General features: G+C 51.3%; 4 protein-coding genes and 1 long non-coding RNA gene across 20 annotated transcripts; 2 read left to right on the top strand and 3 right to left on the bottom strand.

The window, feature by feature from the left end:
• Positions 1 to 6: 6 nt before the first annotated feature.
• LOC118517485 (GDP-fucose protein O-fucosyltransferase 2) lies at positions 7 to 1,783 on the bottom strand. The gene is made up of 2 exons (XM_036063680.1): positions 1,507 to 1,783; positions 7 to 1,418 (listed from the first exon to the last, which is right to left on the bottom strand). Exons 1-2 carry the CDS (start codon positions 1,544 to 1,546, stop codon positions 73 to 75), a joined length of 1,386 nt encoding a protein of 461 aa, XP_035919573.1. The 5' UTR covers positions 1,547 to 1,783; the 3' UTR covers positions 7 to 72.
• Positions 1,784 to 1,849: 66 nt separating this feature from the next.
• On the top strand, positions 1,850 to 9,852 carry LOC118517482 (carboxypeptidase M-like). Of its 15 annotated transcripts, XR_004908320.1 has the most exons (6): positions 1,856 to 2,373; positions 6,676 to 7,518; positions 7,637 to 7,666; positions 7,805 to 8,370; positions 8,804 to 8,998; positions 9,474 to 9,611. XR_004908320.1 is itself a non-coding variant. In XM_036063663.1 (5 exons), exons 2-5 carry the CDS (start codon positions 6,735 to 6,737, stop codon positions 8,912 to 8,914), a joined length of 1,710 nt encoding a protein of 569 aa, XP_035919556.1. In that variant the 5' UTR covers positions 1,850 to 2,373; positions 6,676 to 6,734; the 3' UTR covers positions 8,915 to 9,852. The 15 variants fall into 15 exon arrangements, 14 of the variants coding, with proteins under 14 accessions (XP_035919556.1, XP_035919565.1, XP_035919564.1 ...); XM_036063663.1 differs by having other exon boundaries at positions 1,850 to 2,373; positions 8,585 to 9,852; XM_036063673.1 differs by lacking the exon at positions 8,804 to 8,998 and having other exon boundaries at positions 1,853 to 2,373; positions 9,474 to 9,852.
• On the bottom strand, positions 9,804 to 12,323 carry LOC118517489 (leupaxin-like). 2 transcript variants are annotated; one of them, XM_036063685.1, is made up of 4 exons: positions 11,916 to 12,323; positions 11,366 to 11,581; positions 10,605 to 10,838; positions 9,804 to 10,283 (listed from the first exon to the last, which is right to left on the bottom strand). In XM_036063685.1, exons 1-4 carry the CDS (start codon positions 11,916 to 11,918, stop codon positions 10,200 to 10,202), a joined length of 537 nt encoding a protein of 178 aa, XP_035919578.1. In that variant the 5' UTR covers positions 11,919 to 12,323; the 3' UTR covers positions 9,804 to 10,199. The 2 variants fall into 2 exon arrangements, with proteins under 2 accessions (XP_035919578.1, XP_035919579.1); XM_036063686.1 differs by having other exon boundaries at positions 11,366 to 11,597; positions 11,916 to 12,288.
• Positions 12,324 to 12,451: 128 nt separating this feature from the next.
• LOC118517491 lies at positions 12,452 to 14,033 on the top strand. Its single transcript, XR_004908321.1, has 2 exons — positions 12,452 to 13,161; positions 13,303 to 14,033. It is a non-coding gene; the product is annotated as an uncharacterized LOC118517491 (long non-coding RNA).
• On the bottom strand, positions 13,792 to 18,375 carry LOC118517481 (PHD finger protein 14). The gene is made up of 6 exons (XM_036063662.1): positions 18,275 to 18,375; positions 15,146 to 18,135; positions 14,933 to 15,067; positions 14,640 to 14,866; positions 14,454 to 14,562; positions 13,792 to 14,368 (listed from the first exon to the last, which is right to left on the bottom strand). The coding sequence occupies exons 2-6, from the start codon at positions 18,122 to 18,124 to the stop codon at positions 14,354 to 14,356; spliced, it is 3,465 nt and encodes a 1,154-aa protein (XP_035919555.1). The 5' UTR covers positions 18,125 to 18,135; positions 18,275 to 18,375; the 3' UTR covers positions 13,792 to 14,353.
• Positions 18,376 to 18,445: the final 70 nt, after the last annotated feature.

Raw genomic sequence — 18,445 nt, 5'->3', positions numbered from 1 at the left:
GGAATGCTAGTTTTAAAGCGAAATCCAAAATTTATTCGAGTGATGGCAGGACACGCTTGAACACTGACCGCCCTAATCGTACACTATCGGCCAAACCGTATTTTTCTCACAGTTCATCTCCTTCTCGCTCTTGCAAAACGTATTAAAGGTAAGATCCTTCGGAAAGCCGATAATTTCCCGCTCCTCGTATATACGGTACGTGAAGGTTGATTCGTACGTGCCGATAAAGTACCGTGCATGGGAGCAAACGATCTGATCGACTATGGCGATACCGCCGTCCTTTAGTGCGTGCCGCTGTTCGTAACCTTCCGGCACGAACCGTACCACCCGGAACCGTTTGAGATAGTTTTTCAAGTTGTAAAACTCCATCCGCGAACAGTCGGACGCAACGAACACCGTTTTCAGGCCGAGCTCGAGTAACTTCGCCCGTATCTGCAGGGCGGCCGACTGGATGGTGGGTGTCGTCTTATCCCGTCCGTACAAAAAATCTGCCCGCCGTATGTGCGCACCTAGATAGTCACCGCCGCGTGCCGTACGGTGTGGCCGTTCGTCCGTCCAGCGCGCCGGTCGAACCGTACGATCCTGTTGATCGGATGAGTTAAGAAATTCGGCCCGAAACCGGGCCGCCACCTCGACCAACTCTTCGGCGAAGCGCATCGAACGACGTGCCGCCCAATAGTCCACGTTTCCCCACAGATCGTGCAGTACAATTTCCGCGTTCAGCACCAGCACGTAACGGGCGTGTTGGGCCCGCGCCGGTTTGTACTCTTCCAGCAGCTTGTGCAGCAGCATCGCGCTACCCTGAAAGTGTAGGCAGGCGAACTCCTCGGTGGTGAAGTTACCGTACCCGAAGTATGGCAGTGGCGCTGCCCCATCGTAACCGTGGCTTTTCGGGCACACGTGCTTCTCGAACTTGTCCACAAACACACCGTGCTCGAACATGTTGTCGAAGTGCTGCAGCTTGTACACCGCGTCCAGCGTAACGCCCGCGTCCGGCCCGTGCAACCGTTCGTACTCTGCGAAAAATTCATCCATATCGATCACGTTCGTGTAGCGCTTCATGCTTCGCAGGTCGAAAAAGTGGTGCCAGAACAGGTGCGTCTGGTCGATGTTGTGGCTGCGCCAGTGCACCAGATTCGACCAGGGCGGTAGAACGAGCCGCGCCCGCCGGTAGCCGCGCTGCCTGCGAAGGTACTCCACAAACACCGCCAACCGGATGTAAACATCCCGGCGCAGGTTAAACCCTTCGCTAGGGTTCACATCGTACAGCAGATAGGTGACCGGTTCGTCCAGCACGTCCAGCTCGTACAGCTGGCACCGGAACGGTTCGAAGAAGATGTCCCGCTTTTCGCATATCTCCCGAAGGTGGCTGGTGTGTACGATTTGCGAGATGGTTAGCAGCAGCACCGAGTAGTATACTGCAAATATTCGGGAGAAGGGGAAAGACAACCGATTAACACACAACACAACAGGACGAACCGCGGTATGCGAAAACGGTGTGTGTACTTTGATTCAGTAGCGCTAATTTAAAGCTGTGCAGATGCATTTCAAAATTAAAAGGGGATTAAATCGAAACACTCCCGCTGTGTGCCGGAAACGCGCCTCCCGAGACGACTAGAATCAATACTTTTCTTGCTGTTGTGCGAGCGAGCGAGCAAGAGAGTCCGCGAGGGCAAGAGAGCGATATACGGAGAATAGCGATAACAAAACGTTCACCCCCACACAACGCTCTTCCTGACATTTGGGTATTCGGATTGTTTTCCAAAACTTGACACTTCTGCACGCACACCACAGTAAAAGCATCACAAACAATATTACGAGCCAATCCGTCTCAGCTGTGGTGGTAGCTCAACGCCGAACAAGCGAATACGCTTCGGCAGCATCTGTAGTTCTCGTAAGGGCTGGGAATGCTGAGCGTCAGAGTTAACCAAGTGCTGCCAATCATCGTGTCCACTGCGGGCTTCCCTTTACACCATTAACGCCATACGCAACAAACAAAAACAAAAACCAAAAAAACCAATCAGTGACCTTGTGGTTTGTTTGTGAAGGAAAAACACTGGCATCGGAGAACCCCAATCCGGATTCCGCTGATCCGGAAGTAAACAGTTAAGGCAGGATCAGGAAGCAACCAGGACGCGATAGACAATTAAGTGCTGTACTTGGGGTTGTAAAAATCTGTTCTACCCGTGCCTTAGCGCAAGGACTCCCGCTTTCAAGGACTGCTCCAAAGGAAGGTAGATTAGTGAAAAAGGTTTGAGATTGTTGTGTTGGTTGTGAAACTCTTCCATCCGTCGTGGGAAGAAGGAGTAATTTCGTCCAGGAAATCCACCGCGATCTAGAAATCCGGAACTCAACGTACATACTTTTCCATGGGTAAGTCTGCTTCTTTCTTCGAGAGGTGTCTCGGGCCTGCCGCCGCCATTTCTGGCTACTTCTGTGACTTGATTTTACCCCTACCTGTAACAAAGTTGTCAGAGCTCTGCGTACACAGGGACCTGGGGTCTGGGTTCGATGGGATGTGAATCCCGGTCCTGCCGTGTGAAGGTACGACCACCCGCCCATGGGTCAGTAGTCTGGGTTAAAGTCTGGTATCATGAAGGTGTAAATAATATCCCACGACATCTCGTTAAACCGAAGTCGCTGGATAACGGGCGGTCATCCGTCAGCTTAAATCGAGGCGAAGTCTTGTTTAGGTCGTAAAGAATGGTATGTAGAAAGCAATGTTACTTACCATTATTTATGTCCATTTTTTTAAAAAGATAATTATTGGATATGGAGCACCAAACCTGGCTTCGTGTTTGTGTGTTGACCTAGAAAAAGTTTTAATCCACGTTCCCATTTCCCCATCCATGAGCCCATGCACTTGTCTGGGTACATCAGCTGACGGAAAGTTTAACGATGTTGAGCAGCTTTTAGTGGATGTTTTCTTTGTGACGGTCTATCAAGAAGGGCATCTATATATATTTTTTGCTTATAATGCTAGAATCCATATCTTCCACACTGATAACACATCCGGCAGAACTACTTGTAATTTTGTACGGGAAAGACTTTAGATTTGCGAACTTTCTGCTTGATGCATACAAATCACTATACGCGCGATGACCTAAAAATCTACGTACCTGTTACTAAGTTAGCCGACTGCGAAGTATTATAAAATAGTTTAAAAAAATCAGCGTATGGTGTGCTAGGAACCAAATGCATTTTAATATTTCTAACTGTAACGTCATAACGTTTTCGAGGAAAAGAACGCCCCTGATGTATGACTATAAAATAGCCGACTTATCCGTTCCTCGTTGTAATGAAGGTCGTGATCTTGGAGTACTTCTCGATAAGCAAGCTAACGCTTCAGAATCATCTTGACCGGACGATTTCCAAAGCCCTACGTGTATCAGGTTTCGTCATTCGTGTTTGTAAAGAGTTTAAAGATCCGTTCTGTTTAAAGTTTGGTCCCCGCGTCAACAAGATAGAATAGTCAGATTAGAAGCCATTCAGTGCAAATTTACAGAACAATTATTTTATCGGTTACCTTGGTCTCGTAATGTCGCCTGTTCTAACTACCGGACAAGGCGTTTACTATTTGGACTCGAATCATTAGAACATAGAAGAATGACGGCACAGTGCATATTCCTTAACAAGACTATCAGCGGAAATATTGACGCCCCGTTTAATCTGGATAAAGTTAACTTAAACGGGTTAAAGTTAACAGGTAGCCAATTAAGACCACGGCAACTATTACGACCGGATTTTTCTTCAACAAACCACTAGCGCTAACGACCCAGCAATACAAATGATGGAGACATACAATGATTTTGATGATTTAATAGATTTTAACATGTCACTTAACAATTTTTAAAAACTCTTTTAAGGCAACGGTTTTGATGATTATTTAGATAACTTATAAACGAATATGCATACGAATAAAGATCTTAAACCCACCAACTGGTACTGGCAAATGACGAAAGATGGGAAGATGTTCCCGATAACTCAAGCCCTATATCCAAATTATGTCCAAAGGGAGTTTCACTCTCGTCTGTTGTCGTTTTTTTTTTGCTGCTGAAGTGATGAGATGTGCCCACACTACCGGTGGAAAAGGAAAGCACATCCCTGTACGAAGCAACGCTCACTTCATCCCCAAATCCAAAGATCATGTTTCCGCCATAACTCTCGCTAGTCTTGGCCAGCTGTCTGTGATATTGAAACTATAGTGCCCTGGGAGGCAATTCTTCCCGGAAGGACTTGTGGGAAGGAGTGCACATAATTGGCACCTCTGCCCAACGTCAGAGGGAAGTCGCATCCGCGTCACGATGGCGCTTAACGGCCCCGATATCGGTTGGCCCTTTGAATCGTACCCGTGTTGCGAACCCTTAAGAGGAAACCGGCCAGACCCACCACCAGATGGAAGGTGTCTTCGCGGGATGGGTATGGAGTACGGGCAGCAAAAAGCTTCTCCACCAAGAGCGGTTCGCGGGTTATAAACATATAAAAATACATAATCAAGCGTTCAGTGTGGAACGATCGGTTCGCCCGAGTGGACGCAAAACTCTACAGCAGTACACCGGTGCGCGGTCTCGGCCTGCTCTTGGTGTTTCGGTGTGTGGAAGGAAGGTAGAGCGAAAAAAAAACGAACAACGTGCGTGGAAAGTGTGTCCGCCGTCACCACCAGCAGGGTGTTCGTGTTCCCTCACCTACTTACGCTGTGAGGGCATCATCATTTGCCCAGGGCGCTGTGTAAGTGGTGTGAATTTTCCCTCCCGCCGCAGCGAGTTGTGGGGGGAGTTCCATGTGAAAGTGTATCTAGGTCTCGCGTGCGATTTGCTAACTAAACAGACAGTTTTTTTTTCGAGCGAAGGTTGTGCGGGTTTTTGCGAATAAGTTGCACAACGCTTTACTGGACTGTGGTGGATGCTGTGTGCTCTTTCCTAGGGTCAAGTGCGTTATCAAGAGAGGTATTGATTGTGTAGAGTCGCCGTATATATATATGCATGTCCAGTCTCCTGTAGGCTCTCCAGTGTCAGAATCGGGGTTGGGAGTCGGTCCAACTTTCATCTCGCTTCGCGTAGTGCCAATTTCTGAAGCCCCTTGTTGGTTATTCCCGCCATTCGAGGTCAGTTTCGCCAGTTAAGCCTCGGTTAGACTTGAGGGTCAAAGACGTTACTTCTCTGACCTTTACCTTGCCGTGTAGATACTCTCTCTCTCTCTCTTGACCTTAACCGAACACCTTCGACATCTTGGTGGCGACATCCAAAATAGAAAGGTACGTGTGTATGGTGAAAAAGTGGGAACGGAAAGAAACCAGATAGGGGTAGAACCGATGTCAGGGGCAGCAGGAAACAGGTTTGCTGCTTCCAGCGAAAAACCCACCCGCCAAACCAAACAACACGCGCGCCACCAGCGATCCAGATGATATACCACTTCAATCAACCTCGCCCAGGCTCAACTTCAGTCGTCTTCAAACGCTTCGGGAACAGCTGAAGAAGTGAAGAGGGAGTGAAGGGGGGAGGGAGCAGGTCTAGCCGTGTGGTGGAGAAACCGGTAATCCCGTGTTCGGTTTGAGGGACAGGTTGGGCCGCATACATTCCAACGCTTCTTCGCTGGAAGCGACCCGCTTTGTTGGTGTGTGATGATGTGTTGCTCGGGGTGTGATTCACATGGCGGACAGAGGGCTCAGTCAGTCGGTCGTCGCTTCAGGTCCGCCCGGTTCGCCAGGTGAATGAAATGCGTGCCAAATTGCTTCTCCAATGGCTTCTGCCCCGCCCTTTTGCTACCTTTCAAACCACCCACCCTTGGGCATCACCGGAGTGGAGGCATCCAGCAGAAGTTGGAGTGGGAGATTGGGTGTGAATAAAACAACACACTCGCGGTTCGTTCCTCCTTCCCTCGGCAAACAACAGTTATGTTGTTGACTTTTCTTCCAAACCCCGCCGACGTCTCTGCTACTCCGACATCCACCAATCCCTCCGACATTCATCCACTGCTGGGGGGGAGGGGGGGGGTGTTGAAGAGGTGCGTAAAGTCTCTTGGTTTAAAGCGCACCTTTGTGCTTCGCCCGCACCGCGCAGACGGTCGGGATCTGCGCGTTGGATTCAGCGGGAAGAAGACCCGTTAGGCCTCCACGACTTCCCGTGCGTCGAGCGGTGGTTAGGTTCGCTGGAACGAGTTCAAGCTACTGGGTGTAACAGTATCTCGCCCTCTGCGTCGTCCTCCTTTTTATCCTTCGGACACACCGTGCGGACACCGATCGTCAGGCGGTGGCACAGAAAATGAGGGCGATTATTATACGTACATCTACAGGTAGGCGAGCGAAAGAGAAGCTCGTCCAGAGTGTGTGGAAGGCTGGAACGCTTGGGAAACTGTATGTTATTATTTGAATACGAGTCGCAGTTCTTTCTCTGATTACTGTTGCGCGGCGCACGGAGTTGGTATGGTAGTCAATTGTGGACTGGTAGCAGCAGAATCATGTCAGTCATATCAATCGGTTTGCTGTAGCGTGTCGAGCTTTTAGTGTTAGCTGAGAAGAAACGTTTTGCTTTTAGTTGGCGATTAGTTGATCAAACACATCAGCACAATTTATACAAATTGACGTACGCCATACACCATCAAGTATTCTGTGGCATCGTCAACCTCTAACCTTCTATCTCTTTTCCATCTGTTTCCACGTCCTGTCGCTGCATGCAGACATCGCAAACCATCGTCTAGGTAGCGACTGAAACCGTCCCCGTATCGTTTGGTTCAGAATGCAGCCCGTCTGTCTGGCAGCACTGGTGGTGGTGTGGTGTGCCATCGCCGTACCCACCTTCGCGGAACAGGCCGAGCAGCGTAACTTCGAGCCGAGCAGTGATCCTGCCCTGTTCGCACTCGATCGTGGCGCGAGCAACGATGGCCGTCTGTACACGTTCGACAACCTGTCCGTCGCTCAGGATCCGCGTGCGTATCGGCCAGATGTGGGTGCGCTAGATTTCGTGTACCACAACCATGACGAGATGACGCGCTATCTGCGTGCGACTACCGCACGCTACCCGAACCTTACGGCCCTGTACTCGATCGGCAAATCGGCCCAGGGTCGCGATCTGTGGGTGCTGGTAGTGTCGGCTTCCCCGTACGAGCATATGCTGGGGAAACCGGACGTCAAGTACATCGGTAACATTCACGGCAATGAGGCAGTGGGGCGGGAACTGCTGCTCCACCTGATCCAGTACCTGGTGTCGAGCTATGGGTCCGATCCGTACATTAAGTGGCTGTTGGACAACACGCGCATCCACATTCTGCCCTCGCTCAACCCGGACGGGTACGCGGCGTCGAAGGAGGGCACGTGTGACGGTGGCCAAGGGCGTTACAATTCGCGCGGGTTCGACCTGAACCGTAACTTCCCGGACTACTTCAAGCAGAACAACAAACGCTCGCAGCCGGAAACGGAGGCGGTGAAGGATTGGATCTCGAAGATACAGTTCGTGCTGAGTGGTTCGCTGCACGGTGGTGCGCTTGTTGTGAGCTACCCGTACGACAACACGCCCAATGCCAGTAGGTATCCTTGCTAACCTCTCACACCACGCATTCCGAACTCTCTCTCTCGTCTGTCTCACAAAACCATTCCTTCACCTTTCAATGCATCCTGGATACTAACACCTTCTAAACACAGAAATCTGTCGCTCTTCGTCTACATGCGCCGGTGAGCTAACACGTGTGAATGGGGGGCTTTTTTTTCTTGGCGTAGCTTTAGTGTAGTCCAAACTGAAACAGACCAAAACAGCGGATATTCTAATTTTCTTCTCTGCTCTTCCATCTACATGACTCCCGTTAAGCTCAGTCTTCCACAGCTACCTGTCGCAACCGTCGTTGACACCGGACGACGACGTGTTCAAGCATCTGTCGCTGACGTACGCGAACAATCACGGTAAGATGTCGCGCGGCGTCGCCTGCAAAACGGCCTCACCATCCTTCGAGAACGGCATCACGAACGGTGCCGCCTGGTATCCACTGACCGGTGGTATGCAGGACTTCAACTACGTCTGGCACGGTTGCATGGAGGTAACGCTCGAGGTGTCCTGCTGCAAGTTTCCACCGGCGTACGAGCTGCGCAAGTACTGGGACGACAATCAGATGTCGCTGATCAAGTTTCTCGCCGAGGCGCACCGTGGCGTGCAGGGCTTCATCATGGACCCGACCGGCAATCCGGTCGAGCGGGCACAGCTCAAAATAAAGGGGCGCGATATTGGGTTCACCACCACCAAGTACGGTGAGTTCTGGCGTATACTGCTGCCGGGCGTGTATAAGCTGGAGGTGTTTGCGGACGGATTCGTGCCGAAGGATGTGGACTTTATGATCGTGGAGCAGCATCCCACGTTGCTGAACGTGACGCTGCAACCGTCCAAGGTACGTAGCATGGGTGAGACTGGAGACGTCACCGCTTCGTAGCTGTACCATACCTATCATCGACGATACGTTTACTAGTCGAGACTTACGACTCAAAGTCTCTATAAATCTAACGCACCCTGCATATGTACAATAGACAAAAAATGCTCGTTTTGTAGACTGTAATCTGCAGGTTCAGCTTGCGATACTAACCTCTCTATCCTTTAATTAACAGCGTACAACGCACACGCTGTTAAAGCAACACGCATCCTCTACTAACAAGCGTCCACGGATGAATAGCTCTCGTGCTAAGATAGCTATGGCTCCGACTGCTACTACTTCTACTACCACTACCACTTCACTTCCCGCTACTACTACTACCACCACTACTAATCCTACTTCCATCACGTCTACTGTTGGATCTACTACTGGCTCTTTCTCTTTCACCGTAAAGGATGCGGAACACAGCAACATACAGCTACCCGGTGCGTCGTACGACCGGCCACCGGCCACCGGACCCGAGCCGAGTACCGCCAATCGAGATCGGCTCATTTTCAGCTCCTGAGCCAGTGGGTAACAGATTGTTTGTACATAGATAACCCGAGCGGATCGAAAAGCCAAACCACCATTTTACGCATTATAATCTAGGGTAGGTTGTGGTATAGAGTTCTAGAGAGTACAAACGGTGCGTACAAATCTAATACGTTCAGGCGGACGTCACACAAGTAGTCACACAACCAATGCGTAGTCTGTAAGCGTTTGTTAATATTTTCGTCAAATAATCGTTACAACTTACCCCACGAGCAACTCGATGCCAAACTAGGAACGCTTGAGATATAGTTCTTTCTCCTCAAAAAAAAATTACCTTGTTCCAAGTTATTGCCACGTTTTCCCTTAACTCTTTGACGCATAATATACCGGCTCACCTTCTGGAAGCCACCTTCTGGAACATGTGTACATAGTTACTGGGTGTGTGTGTGTGTGGCTGGGTTTTTACTTAACCAAAACTCTCTCTCTCTCTTCGCGTCTGTCTCTTCCGGTCTCCCGGGCGAATCGTGCGCTAAGGGCGGAACAGTACCTATGTAACCGGCACCCTATCCCCACTTCTCCCCTATTACGTACAGCGCAATGACGGCTCGCAACACTATCGACCGGCCGCCTCGACCCAGTACCGGCCCCAGCAGCTACCACCGACCGCATCGCAAGGTTCCGGTTCGGACGAGGGCATCCTGTCGACGCTTAGCAGTGGCTTCAACAGTTTAGTCAATAACATCTTCGGCTAATTCACCACTGTCCCCGCCCGCGGTCGGGGGGCCGCTGTTGCGCCTTTCGGAAACTGGTCAGACACTCAGGCCTGATCCCAACAAAGGCCTGCAATCTCGGATTCGAAGGTGGGAGGGGAGGAGGGGGAGATGGGGAGAAAGGTGAAAGAATGTGAAACACATGGTACAATGCTCTGTCTGCAAGATGCAACAATAAATTATCTATTTATTTAATAGCAAACAACGTGAATATGAGATAGCACTTGATAGATTTGCGGCGAGGATCTCCTTCTCCTGCGCAACATTTGTCGATGTGATTCGGAGTCATTTTGTATATACAGAAAAGTGAGATGAAGAAGAAGAAACAGATAATACTTAACACCACTAGCTGGGCCACTTCTGGCGCAAAGATCCACTAAATACTCAAACGGACGGTATATTCATAAATATCCGACACCTGGTCACCGTTTGTTGGTAACAAGTTAGGTTAGGTCGCTTAACAAAATGGCACACGCGAATACACGATACATTTTTACGTCTAACAACAACTCGCAGCAGCAGAAGAGAAGCAGCGCACAGCAGAGGCACCTATATGCCACACTTCTCGCAGATCGGTTGCTTTTCCTTGTCGGCCCGGAATTTGGCGTCCGCTCCTATCGGTTCCTTGCAGAGCTGGAATGTGACCGGTTGCAAGCGAATACATTAGTAGAGAGCGTGAATGCAGAGGAACGACTCTGCCTTCTCCCACCATCCTGACAGCAGGTGAGAGCAGCTGGTCTGTGCGCTATTATGGAGAACAGTCCAAGTGGCGTCCGATGCTATTTTAAGGTATCGTCGACACTTCGGACGAACTATAAATAGAACTTTATATCGCGCATCTTGCCGACGCAGATACACATATGCGTGCATTTCACTCGTGATTTCATTTTTCTTTTGGTCGTAACGATCGGATTGTTCTTGGTGGCGCTCACCCGAAGGTTGCGTTGCACTTACCTTGCACTTGAAACACTCCTTGTGCCATTTGCTTTCCAGCGCGGACAACGCTTTCTCGGCGATCGGTTTCTTGCAGCCGCCACACTTGGGCGCGTACAGCCGCTCGTAGTCGGCGGTACAGTACGGTTTGCCATTGCGCTCGAAGAACGTTTTGCCCGACAGCTGCTGCTTGCACGGTCCACCACAGATAAAGTGCTCCAGGTGCCAGGTCTTGCCCATCGCCTTCACCACTTTCTGGAACGGGAAGGAAGGTCGTTACCGAAGCGTTACCGAAGCGTTACACGTTGTTACACGTCGGCTTAAGAACACGCAATCGCGTCAGATACAGAAGTAGAGGATAGGGATACACCCCAGCATCAGATGTAACAGGTCATGCCCCAAAACGGAATGTAGGTTGGCCCCGTACCTCCTCCAAACCACTCCAGACCTCCAATAATCCGGTGCAGTGATCTCCGTCACCTGGCAGCGATCTTTGTTTATGGCTTGGCGAGCGATATTACGCCTCGATTCGGACTAAAAATAACATCCGAAACACCTAACGATCTCCAAAACGGAACACCCGTCATTCCCCCCCCCCCCCCCCCCCCCCCGCGGGATCACTCAGAACTTCCTCTCACTCTCTCTCTCGAGGAATGGAAACCGTGTGCAACACAGAAAATCAACACTGAACAGTGGCAACGGTGGTGGTGTGCAACCACTTCCAGCCCCCTCACAACCAGAGCTCGGGAAGGTACGGGAATGGCGTCCCGCCTACCACTTACCTCGGTTACAAGTTTGCGGCACGCGGCACAGATCGCCTGTATCTTCGACTCGAAGCACTTGGTGCACACCGGAAGCCCTTCGCTTTCGTGGAACTTATTTTCGGCGATGCGCTTCTTGCACTCCTTGCAGGCAAAGTGCTCCGGATGCCAGCTCTTTTCCAGTGCCTCCAGCATCTTGTCCTTAATCTCTTCCTTGCACCCGAAGCAGACGGCGGCCTGGAATGGCGAGAGGCTTGAATAGGTTTAGAGTTCTTTGGAGAATGTTTGAGACTTGAAGTTGTAAGGGCTCTTTTGAAGGCTTCATCAGGACGCAATTCTAAATTCGAGGCGACACAGAATGTATCTGGAGATGCTCAGACTGTAACAAGATCTTTTAAAGAGAGTTCTTTAAGCTAAACAATTGCATCATAAAGCTAGCGAATAGTGGAAGAGCGCTTTGGAATTGGTTTGATTGGAACACTGGATTAATTTGATTGTTGGCTGGAGGAAAGCATACGCAGCTTGCATCTTGACTATGCTACTTTTAAATCGAAAGAAAGTCGAAACGCACCATTTTCACTAGTGATAGTCACTGCTACAACTTTGTCACCCAAAAAAAAAGCAACTCGTCCACTACCCTTAGTACACTTTCAAAACTTCCAAACACTACTACTACGGCGGTCACTAGCGGTGTGCCTTGGAGGAAGTTTGTTTCCCAAACTTTGACCACTTCACACGGAGATCTGACTGCAACTGGTCTGTGACCGGTGGTCGGCGACTAGACCGGACCCTGGCGTTGGATTTGTATAATGCACAAACAAATACAAAACGTGCACGTGCACACGACACTATCAGGTACGGCCACGATGAGTGGTCGCACAGCGCGGTTAGCACTTTTGCGCGCGCAAAATGTGTTGCGTGTGGGAGGTTTTGGCTCGCGTCAAAATGCGGTCCAACCTGCGGCGGAGGCATTTAAAGAGGCGCATTTCCATCTTGCTCAGGGCACTATTATGCGACAATAGTTTATTACGCAGCTGGTTTCGATTCGTCGCTGCTGGGAGAATTGGTGCAGTTGGGTATAGTTTTATTTGGCTGATGCCCATCCCCCCTCCCCTCAGTAAGGTCCGGACATGTGAAAGATGGAAGTGGACATTCCACACATCCGTTCGTAAGCAGCCATACAGCGATTTTCGTGAGGGGGGGACGTCTGTGGGGGATTGTCGCGTCACCGTTGGTTAGTGGATATAGATGATACGTGTGCAAATCTCGCTGTGTGCCATGCGCTCCGTACGCGTCAACGAACCGAATCGTTACCAGCTGTGTGCCTGTGTGTTGATTGCTTGCGACCCGAGGACACCCTTGCTCTCGTTGTCGAATTCGTTGGCCTGGTGGCCCTGGCCGACCGAGCTACCACTGACGGCCAGCTGCCATACCGTCTCCACCCGTTATAATTACCACCACTCCATTGCGGTCGATCATAAATCTCAAAATAGATGACGCTCACGGATGCACGTGGTGGCGTTGTTGCTGTTTGGGCATCTTAGTTTGTGAGCTCTTTTTCTTTGGGGATAGAGTACAGGTAAAGGTATGAGTGCGGAAGTTATGTTTGGACCAGTTGAAGATGGAAGTCCGCTACCGTTGAGGATACTATCGATATTAACAGGGGGACGCCCTTGAGACATAGGACGACTCGTGAGGAACTAGAGCACTAGAGATTAAACTCATCTCGAGGCTTATAGAATTGGACTTAGGACTTAGGAAACAGAGTTGACGGCGACGATCTTGAGGTAGCAGAGGAGTTTTGCTACAGTTGGCAGGTACGTAACCTCGGACAACAGCTTCAACAGCGAAATCCGAAGGCGCATTGTTCAGAGGAATCGACTACGGACTGCACAGACTCCTGAGATCAAGAAGACTCCTACAATCGCACACTGATACGGCTGGTAGTTCTTCTATAGGCAAGAGTCCTGGACTTGACGGATGGCGGAGGACGCCAATCTTTTGCTTGTGCAGGGCGTGTGGAGAAGGAGAATGAACCATGAGCTAGCTGAGCTGTTTGGTTTGGGGTGCTCTCCAGCAACCCGTACATCACGACGCGTAGAGGAGCAGCACAGCGAGCACGTTGGCTAGATTAAGTCAGTCCTGAGAGAGATCGGATGTAGCCATCGACCGTGTTACCTGTAAACGAATTTGACACCAGGCCATGACTTAACGACGTGCTCCATAGCATCTGGCCAAGAAAGAAGTTCGATGTGATGAAGACAAAGTACCTACCTGTCGGAGGGTTAGAATATCCTGAGGGTGACCCCAACCGGAAGGATACAATGGTTACGAACACGCTGCAGTCGTCAGTCAGACCGGTGCAAGCGGTTGCAGTCCTGATACGATGCGTGCCCTACCGTGCACGGACCAAGAAGTCTGAGAAGCAGAAGAATGCTTACCCCTTGTTCGAGTTTGGGCTGATAGACATTTATTTTAGGGCAGTACTACAATGGATGTTTTCCTCATTTTACAATTCCTCTCATTTGGCTCAGCAATTCATGTGTGCCCCGGCAAAGCTTAACGTAATGGCTGACTCTGTTATGGACAACGTGACGTAAAAAATATATTACGAAAATGGAAAGAAAGCTACAATAAACGATGATTGTGCGGGGGGGGGGGGGGGGGGGGGAACCGTGGATACGCCACATCCAAGCGTAGTTCGATCGAATAGTGCAATAATCACTGTAGATGCTGTGAAGATCCTCCGGGTGAAATATTTAGGCAGCAAATAATATCAAATCAGGCAGTCGGGTGTACGAGGTGTCCTATCCAGCTGTGAGTACACAACGACACCCGTAATGGCACTATTGAACCGTGTGCAAACGTGTACCAATAGTGAACTTAAAGTAAATCATAATTAATACGGAGCTTCTCGAGATGAATAGGCAATGTTCGAGAGCGATTGCTGGACGCTGGTTCGAGATGAAGGAGCATTGTTGGAAGGAATAGCTGCAGCAGAACCGTCATTCAGCTTTCGACATCCTGTAGGTGAAGAGTGAATGGAACGGTGTGTTACCCAATGAATAGGAAAAAAGGTCCTTGACTGAGAACACCGGCACGAACTTACCGTTGGATCGCAATCTGCACAGTGCCAGGAATAACCACGCCGTTTGGGTGTTTTTTTCAGTGGTGGTTCCAAACATCCGAAGTGATAGCTTTTTTGGCATTCATCGCACCTACACAGGTAAAAAAAAAAAAGCACAGAGACACATGTTAACAATATTGACACGCGAGATGTACGATTGATACGTACTGTACGATGTTAGCTGAGCTGCCCGGACCCTGGCAAACGTCACAAATGCATTCATCCGGTCCGGACGACGATGAGCCGATTGCTCCGGTGGAGGTGGTGCTGGACGCACTTAGACGACTGCCAACATCCCGCTTCACACGCGCCCGTCCCTGAGCGCTATGCTCGGTGCCGTTAAACGGTGTCAGCTGGGTAGCTGCCGGTACCATTTGATTCGCCTGCAGTTGGTTCTGGAGAATGATTTGCGTGCATTAGAGAGAGACAGAGCATAATGATAGCAAAAAGCGAGGAATTACCATCTGCGATGAACTGTCGGCGGCACCGGATATGAGCTGTGGTAGCGCAGACTCGGACTCTTCTATTCGTGGTTCGGTGCGCACGTAGAATATCTGTGTCGTGTGCCGGTTGGACCCGTCCAGTACGGATTTGATCTAAAATGTTGGAGTAAAAAACGGGAGGGGGTGTGTAAGATGGAATGATAGATGCCGTGAGCGCCACGGTTGCCGTACCTTAATTTTTATACGCGGCCGGCTATCACCGTACTCCGGCAGTGGTCCGTAATCGAGATCCGTTTGGTCGACCGGTTCATAGTCGTGATTCTTTCGCTTCCGTTTCCGTTTGTGGTCCTTCGAAATGGTGCGCTCCGTGTTCGGCGACCGGTTGCGATGCTTTTCCTTTCGCCGCTTACTGTGCTTGTGGTGTGTGGATGAGAAGGACGCGGTATTTTCCCGGGCTGGGCCAGACAGAACACCCGATCCTCCTGCTGCTGCTACTGTTGCTGCAACCGCTTCCGATGAGCTGGCCGCGCCGGGCCATGAGGTATGCACCATTGCTGGCGATTCTCCCTCCTGCGCAGGCATCGTTCTGTGTTGCGACGTACCAGCCGCGGACGGGTCCGGTGCTGTCGTGGTGGTTGATTCTACCTTTTCCGGCTTACTAGCCAGCGGCCGTTGCTGCTGCTGCTGCTCGTCCGACGTGTCCAGTTCGGAAAAGGTAGAATCGAGCAGCGAATGTTTGCTGCTCTGTTCGTCGCTCTGCTCCTCTTTCGTGGAGTTTATGGGTTTGAGATCGTTTGTATCGTCAGCCGGAAGTGGGTGTGTCGCCTCACCACCGGGCATGCCGGGTGGTGCGTCAATCGATTTTTTCTTCCGACCACGCTTACCGGGTAGCTTTGCAATCGACGATTCTGCCTCGTTTGTACATTCCTGCTTGATGTCCACCGAACCGGTCGAGAGCAGCACCACCGGGTTGCCACCCTTAATCGACTTCCGGGTGCCATCGGTCTGGGTAGGTGGCGTTGTTGGTGGTGCCGTATGCTCGGGATAGGTAAAATCGTACCGCACAATCGTACCGTCCTTGGAGTAGCGGGTGCGCGATTTCCGTGGCATCTTCGGTATGATGATACTTTCCGGATTGGAGTCGTCCGACTTATCGCACTCGGAACACTGCCAGCCGTACAGTTTCGACTTTTTCGGGTGGCGCGTGAGCGGCGGGTTCAAGCAACCGAGATGGTAATGCAGATGGCAGGTGTCACACTTCGCCAGCAGATGCTGATCATTGCAACGCTTGCAGATGCCACACTCGTTCAGCAGCTCTTCGCTGTTCTGCTTGCACTGGGTGCTCAGAATGCGCCCGGTATCGTCCCGCTTGCCCGGCACCATGAGATTCTGCAGCGGAAACCCTACGCCCATCTTCAATGCGGCCGCCGTCGGGACGGACATTGTGCGGGCGGGCGGTGTGACGCTTAGGGCTGCATTTATTACGACGTTCTGGTGCACCGGTTTCCCGTACGATGGAGCGCCAACGACCGGCGGCTTGCCGACCTGTTCCACCGGTATGAGCGCTTTGTTCGGGCAGAGCGCATTCAGATGCTCGTAAATCTTCGATATGGTTGCTTTGTACGATTCGTTCACCTTCAGCGCGTCCTGGTTCTTCGCTACGCTGCGATCATACTTGACGCGCAGCTGCTGCTGCTTCCCGAGCAGATGTTTGTTCAGCACGATCTGTTCCTGCAGATTTTTCTTCATGTCCACCAGCCGGATCGCCCGGTCGAGGTAGTAGCCAATAAACTCGACGCTAAATGCGGGCGGTATGTGCCACTTCTTGCGCACATCGCTCAGCGAAGCAATCTGCGCCTCCTGAAACTCGATCGCCGCCATATCCAGCCCCATCAGTTCCGCTTTGTACAGCATCTTCTTGCACGCGGTAGCGCTCGTGATCAGCAGCCGCGGCATCTTCTGCGTCGGTACCCAGGGCGGTATTTTCATCTCCTTGTGCGCGACGTACCGTTTGCGGTGTTTGGTAAGCTTCCGCTCGATGCGTACCTGTTCCGGGGTTGGTTTTTGCTTGCGTCGCGACTCTTCCTCCAGCTGCCGCTGCACCGCCTTCATCTTGATCGTGTTGTAGTTGCGCTTGCGGTGCTTGATGAGCGATTTGTCCGAATGTATCTTACAGTGGGCGTAGAACGGGTCGGCCTGGTCCGCTTCCTCCGAGTGTGCCTCGGACAGGAACCCATGGTACTGGGCACAGGTGACGTGAAAGTACGTCTTACACATACCGGCATCGCACCCGATACAGACACCGGTGCGCGCGAGCCGTGCGTCCTCGCACAGGCTGCACGTTTTGGCGCCCCATTTGTTGTACGGCATCTCGAACAGCGTCACGGAGGACAGTTGGTCCACCTCGCCGAACGCTACACCCGGCACGTACAGCGCACACACCAGATGTACCCATTTGCCCACATCCGTCTCCTTGAAGATGCCACCCTTGTTCGGGCACAGCTCACAGTCCGGATTTTCAATCCCCGCCTTGCACGCATCACAAAACCATGGCTCGGTCGAGCAGGACGAAATCGTGCTGGTAACGCTGGTACTTTCGCTCACACCGTAGCAACCTTCGTGCACGGTAACGCCGCAACCGTCACACTCGACGATCTCGTTCTGATCATCGCTGCGGTCACCCAAGCAGGCGCAGCAGATCGATTTCATCAGCAGCTTCTGGATTGCGGCTTCCCGCTCGCTCGTCACCTTCGACACCGGCACCGGTACGCTCGTCACCTTCGCGCTACCCTCGTTCGAATTGTCCTCTTCCTCCTCCTCCTCATCCTCATCGTTTCCGGTTTCGTTCGCATCCTGGTCGGCAGCTTTACGGTTCGCTCCATTCTGGCCTTTCAGATGCTGCAGCGGTTGATTGGCCTGATCGTCCTCATCGTCCTCATCCTCGTCCTCGTCCGCATCCGCATCCTCTTCATCATCGTCATCATCGTCGTCCTCGTCGTCGTCGTCATCATCGTCGTCATCATCATCATCATCGTCATCATCTCCCCCATCGTCGTTCTCTTCCTTCGATCCTAACGAACAGTCGTCACTTTCGTCATCGTGATCCTCGATGCGGAAATCCGAATCCGATGACGATTCGCCTAAATCAAAGTCCAGCAATGTTTGGGTGGTAAGACCGCTGGACTTCCTGCGCTTCACGGTGTTCCTCATGTTCGTGGTTTCTGTTGTGAAGGGAGCGAACGAAGTGTTAAGTGAGCCCGGGGTTTACGGGAACGCATTCGAAACGCTACACCGAACGCAACTACCGCTTTCCGATGGAAAAGCAGTGAAAACTAGATTGCAGCACAAAGCAATACAAACCAGAACATTGCAGGGAACGCCAGACGCCGTTTCCCGGAACGCGATGATTGCCCCTGACACAACGCACACTGACGCACGAGCGTGTGCGCACTGTCGCACAGTTGTTGAATAGCGGGTTTATATCGTCTGGTTAAACAATTGCACGATTCGATTTCGAGGCCTTTCATTCAA

The sequence above is a fragment of the Anopheles stephensi genome, chromosome X, assembly GCF_013141755.1.
Source record: "Anopheles stephensi strain Indian chromosome X, UCI_ANSTEP_V1.0, whole genome shotgun sequence".
Taxonomy (NCBI): Eukaryota; Metazoa; Arthropoda; class Insecta; order Diptera; family Culicidae; genus Anopheles; species Anopheles stephensi.
Note: the sequence above shows the minus strand (reverse complement) of the source record. Positions and strands in the feature narration are given on the sequence as shown.

What these genes read in the sequence shown, in the direction of transcription:
- LOC118517485 (XM_036063680.1), bottom strand. Translation starts at nt 1,546, where the DNA reads ATGCATCTGCACAGCTTTAAATTAGCGCTACTGAATCAAA. An exon ending in ATTAGCGCTACTGAATCAAA is followed by an intron (nt 1,419 to 1,506) that starts GTACACACACCG and finishes GAATATTTGCAG; the next exon opens with TATACTACTCGGTGCTGCTG.
- LOC118517482 (XM_036063663.1), top strand. Translation starts at nt 6,735, where the DNA reads ATGCAGCCCGTCTGTCTGGCAGCACTGGTGGTGGTGTGGTGTGCCATC. An exon ending in CGACAACACGCCCAATGCCA is followed by an intron (nt 7,519 to 7,636) that starts GTAGGTATCCTT and finishes TTCTAAACACAG; the next exon opens with AAATCTGTCGCTCTTCGTCT. An exon ending in TGACGCTGCAACCGTCCAAG is followed by an intron (nt 8,371 to 8,584) that starts GTACGTAGCATG and finishes TTTAATTAACAG; the next exon opens with CGTACAACGCACACGCTGTT.
- LOC118517489 (XM_036063685.1), bottom strand. An exon ending in GCCGCAAACTTGTAACCGAG is followed by an intron (nt 10,839 to 11,365) that starts GTAAGTGGTAGG and finishes TTCCCGTTCCAG; the next exon opens with AAAGTGGTGAAGGCGATGGG. An exon ending in AGGAGTGTTTCAAGTGCAAG is followed by an intron (nt 10,284 to 10,604) that starts GTAAGTGCAACG and finishes GTCACATTCCAG; the next exon opens with CTCTGCAAGGAACCGATAGG.
- LOC118517481 (XM_036063662.1), bottom strand. Translation starts at nt 18,124, where the DNA reads ATGAGGAACACCGTGAAGCGCAGGAAGTCCAGCGGTCTTACCACCCAA. An exon ending in GGCCGCGTATAAAAATTAAG is followed by an intron (nt 15,068 to 15,145) that starts GTACGGCAACCG and finishes CCAACATTTTAG; the next exon opens with ATCAAATCCGTACTGGACGG. An exon ending in AGCTCAGCTAACATCGTACA is followed by an intron (nt 14,563 to 14,639) that starts GTACGTATCAAT and finishes TTACCTGTGTAG; the next exon opens with GTGCGATGAATGCCAAAAAA.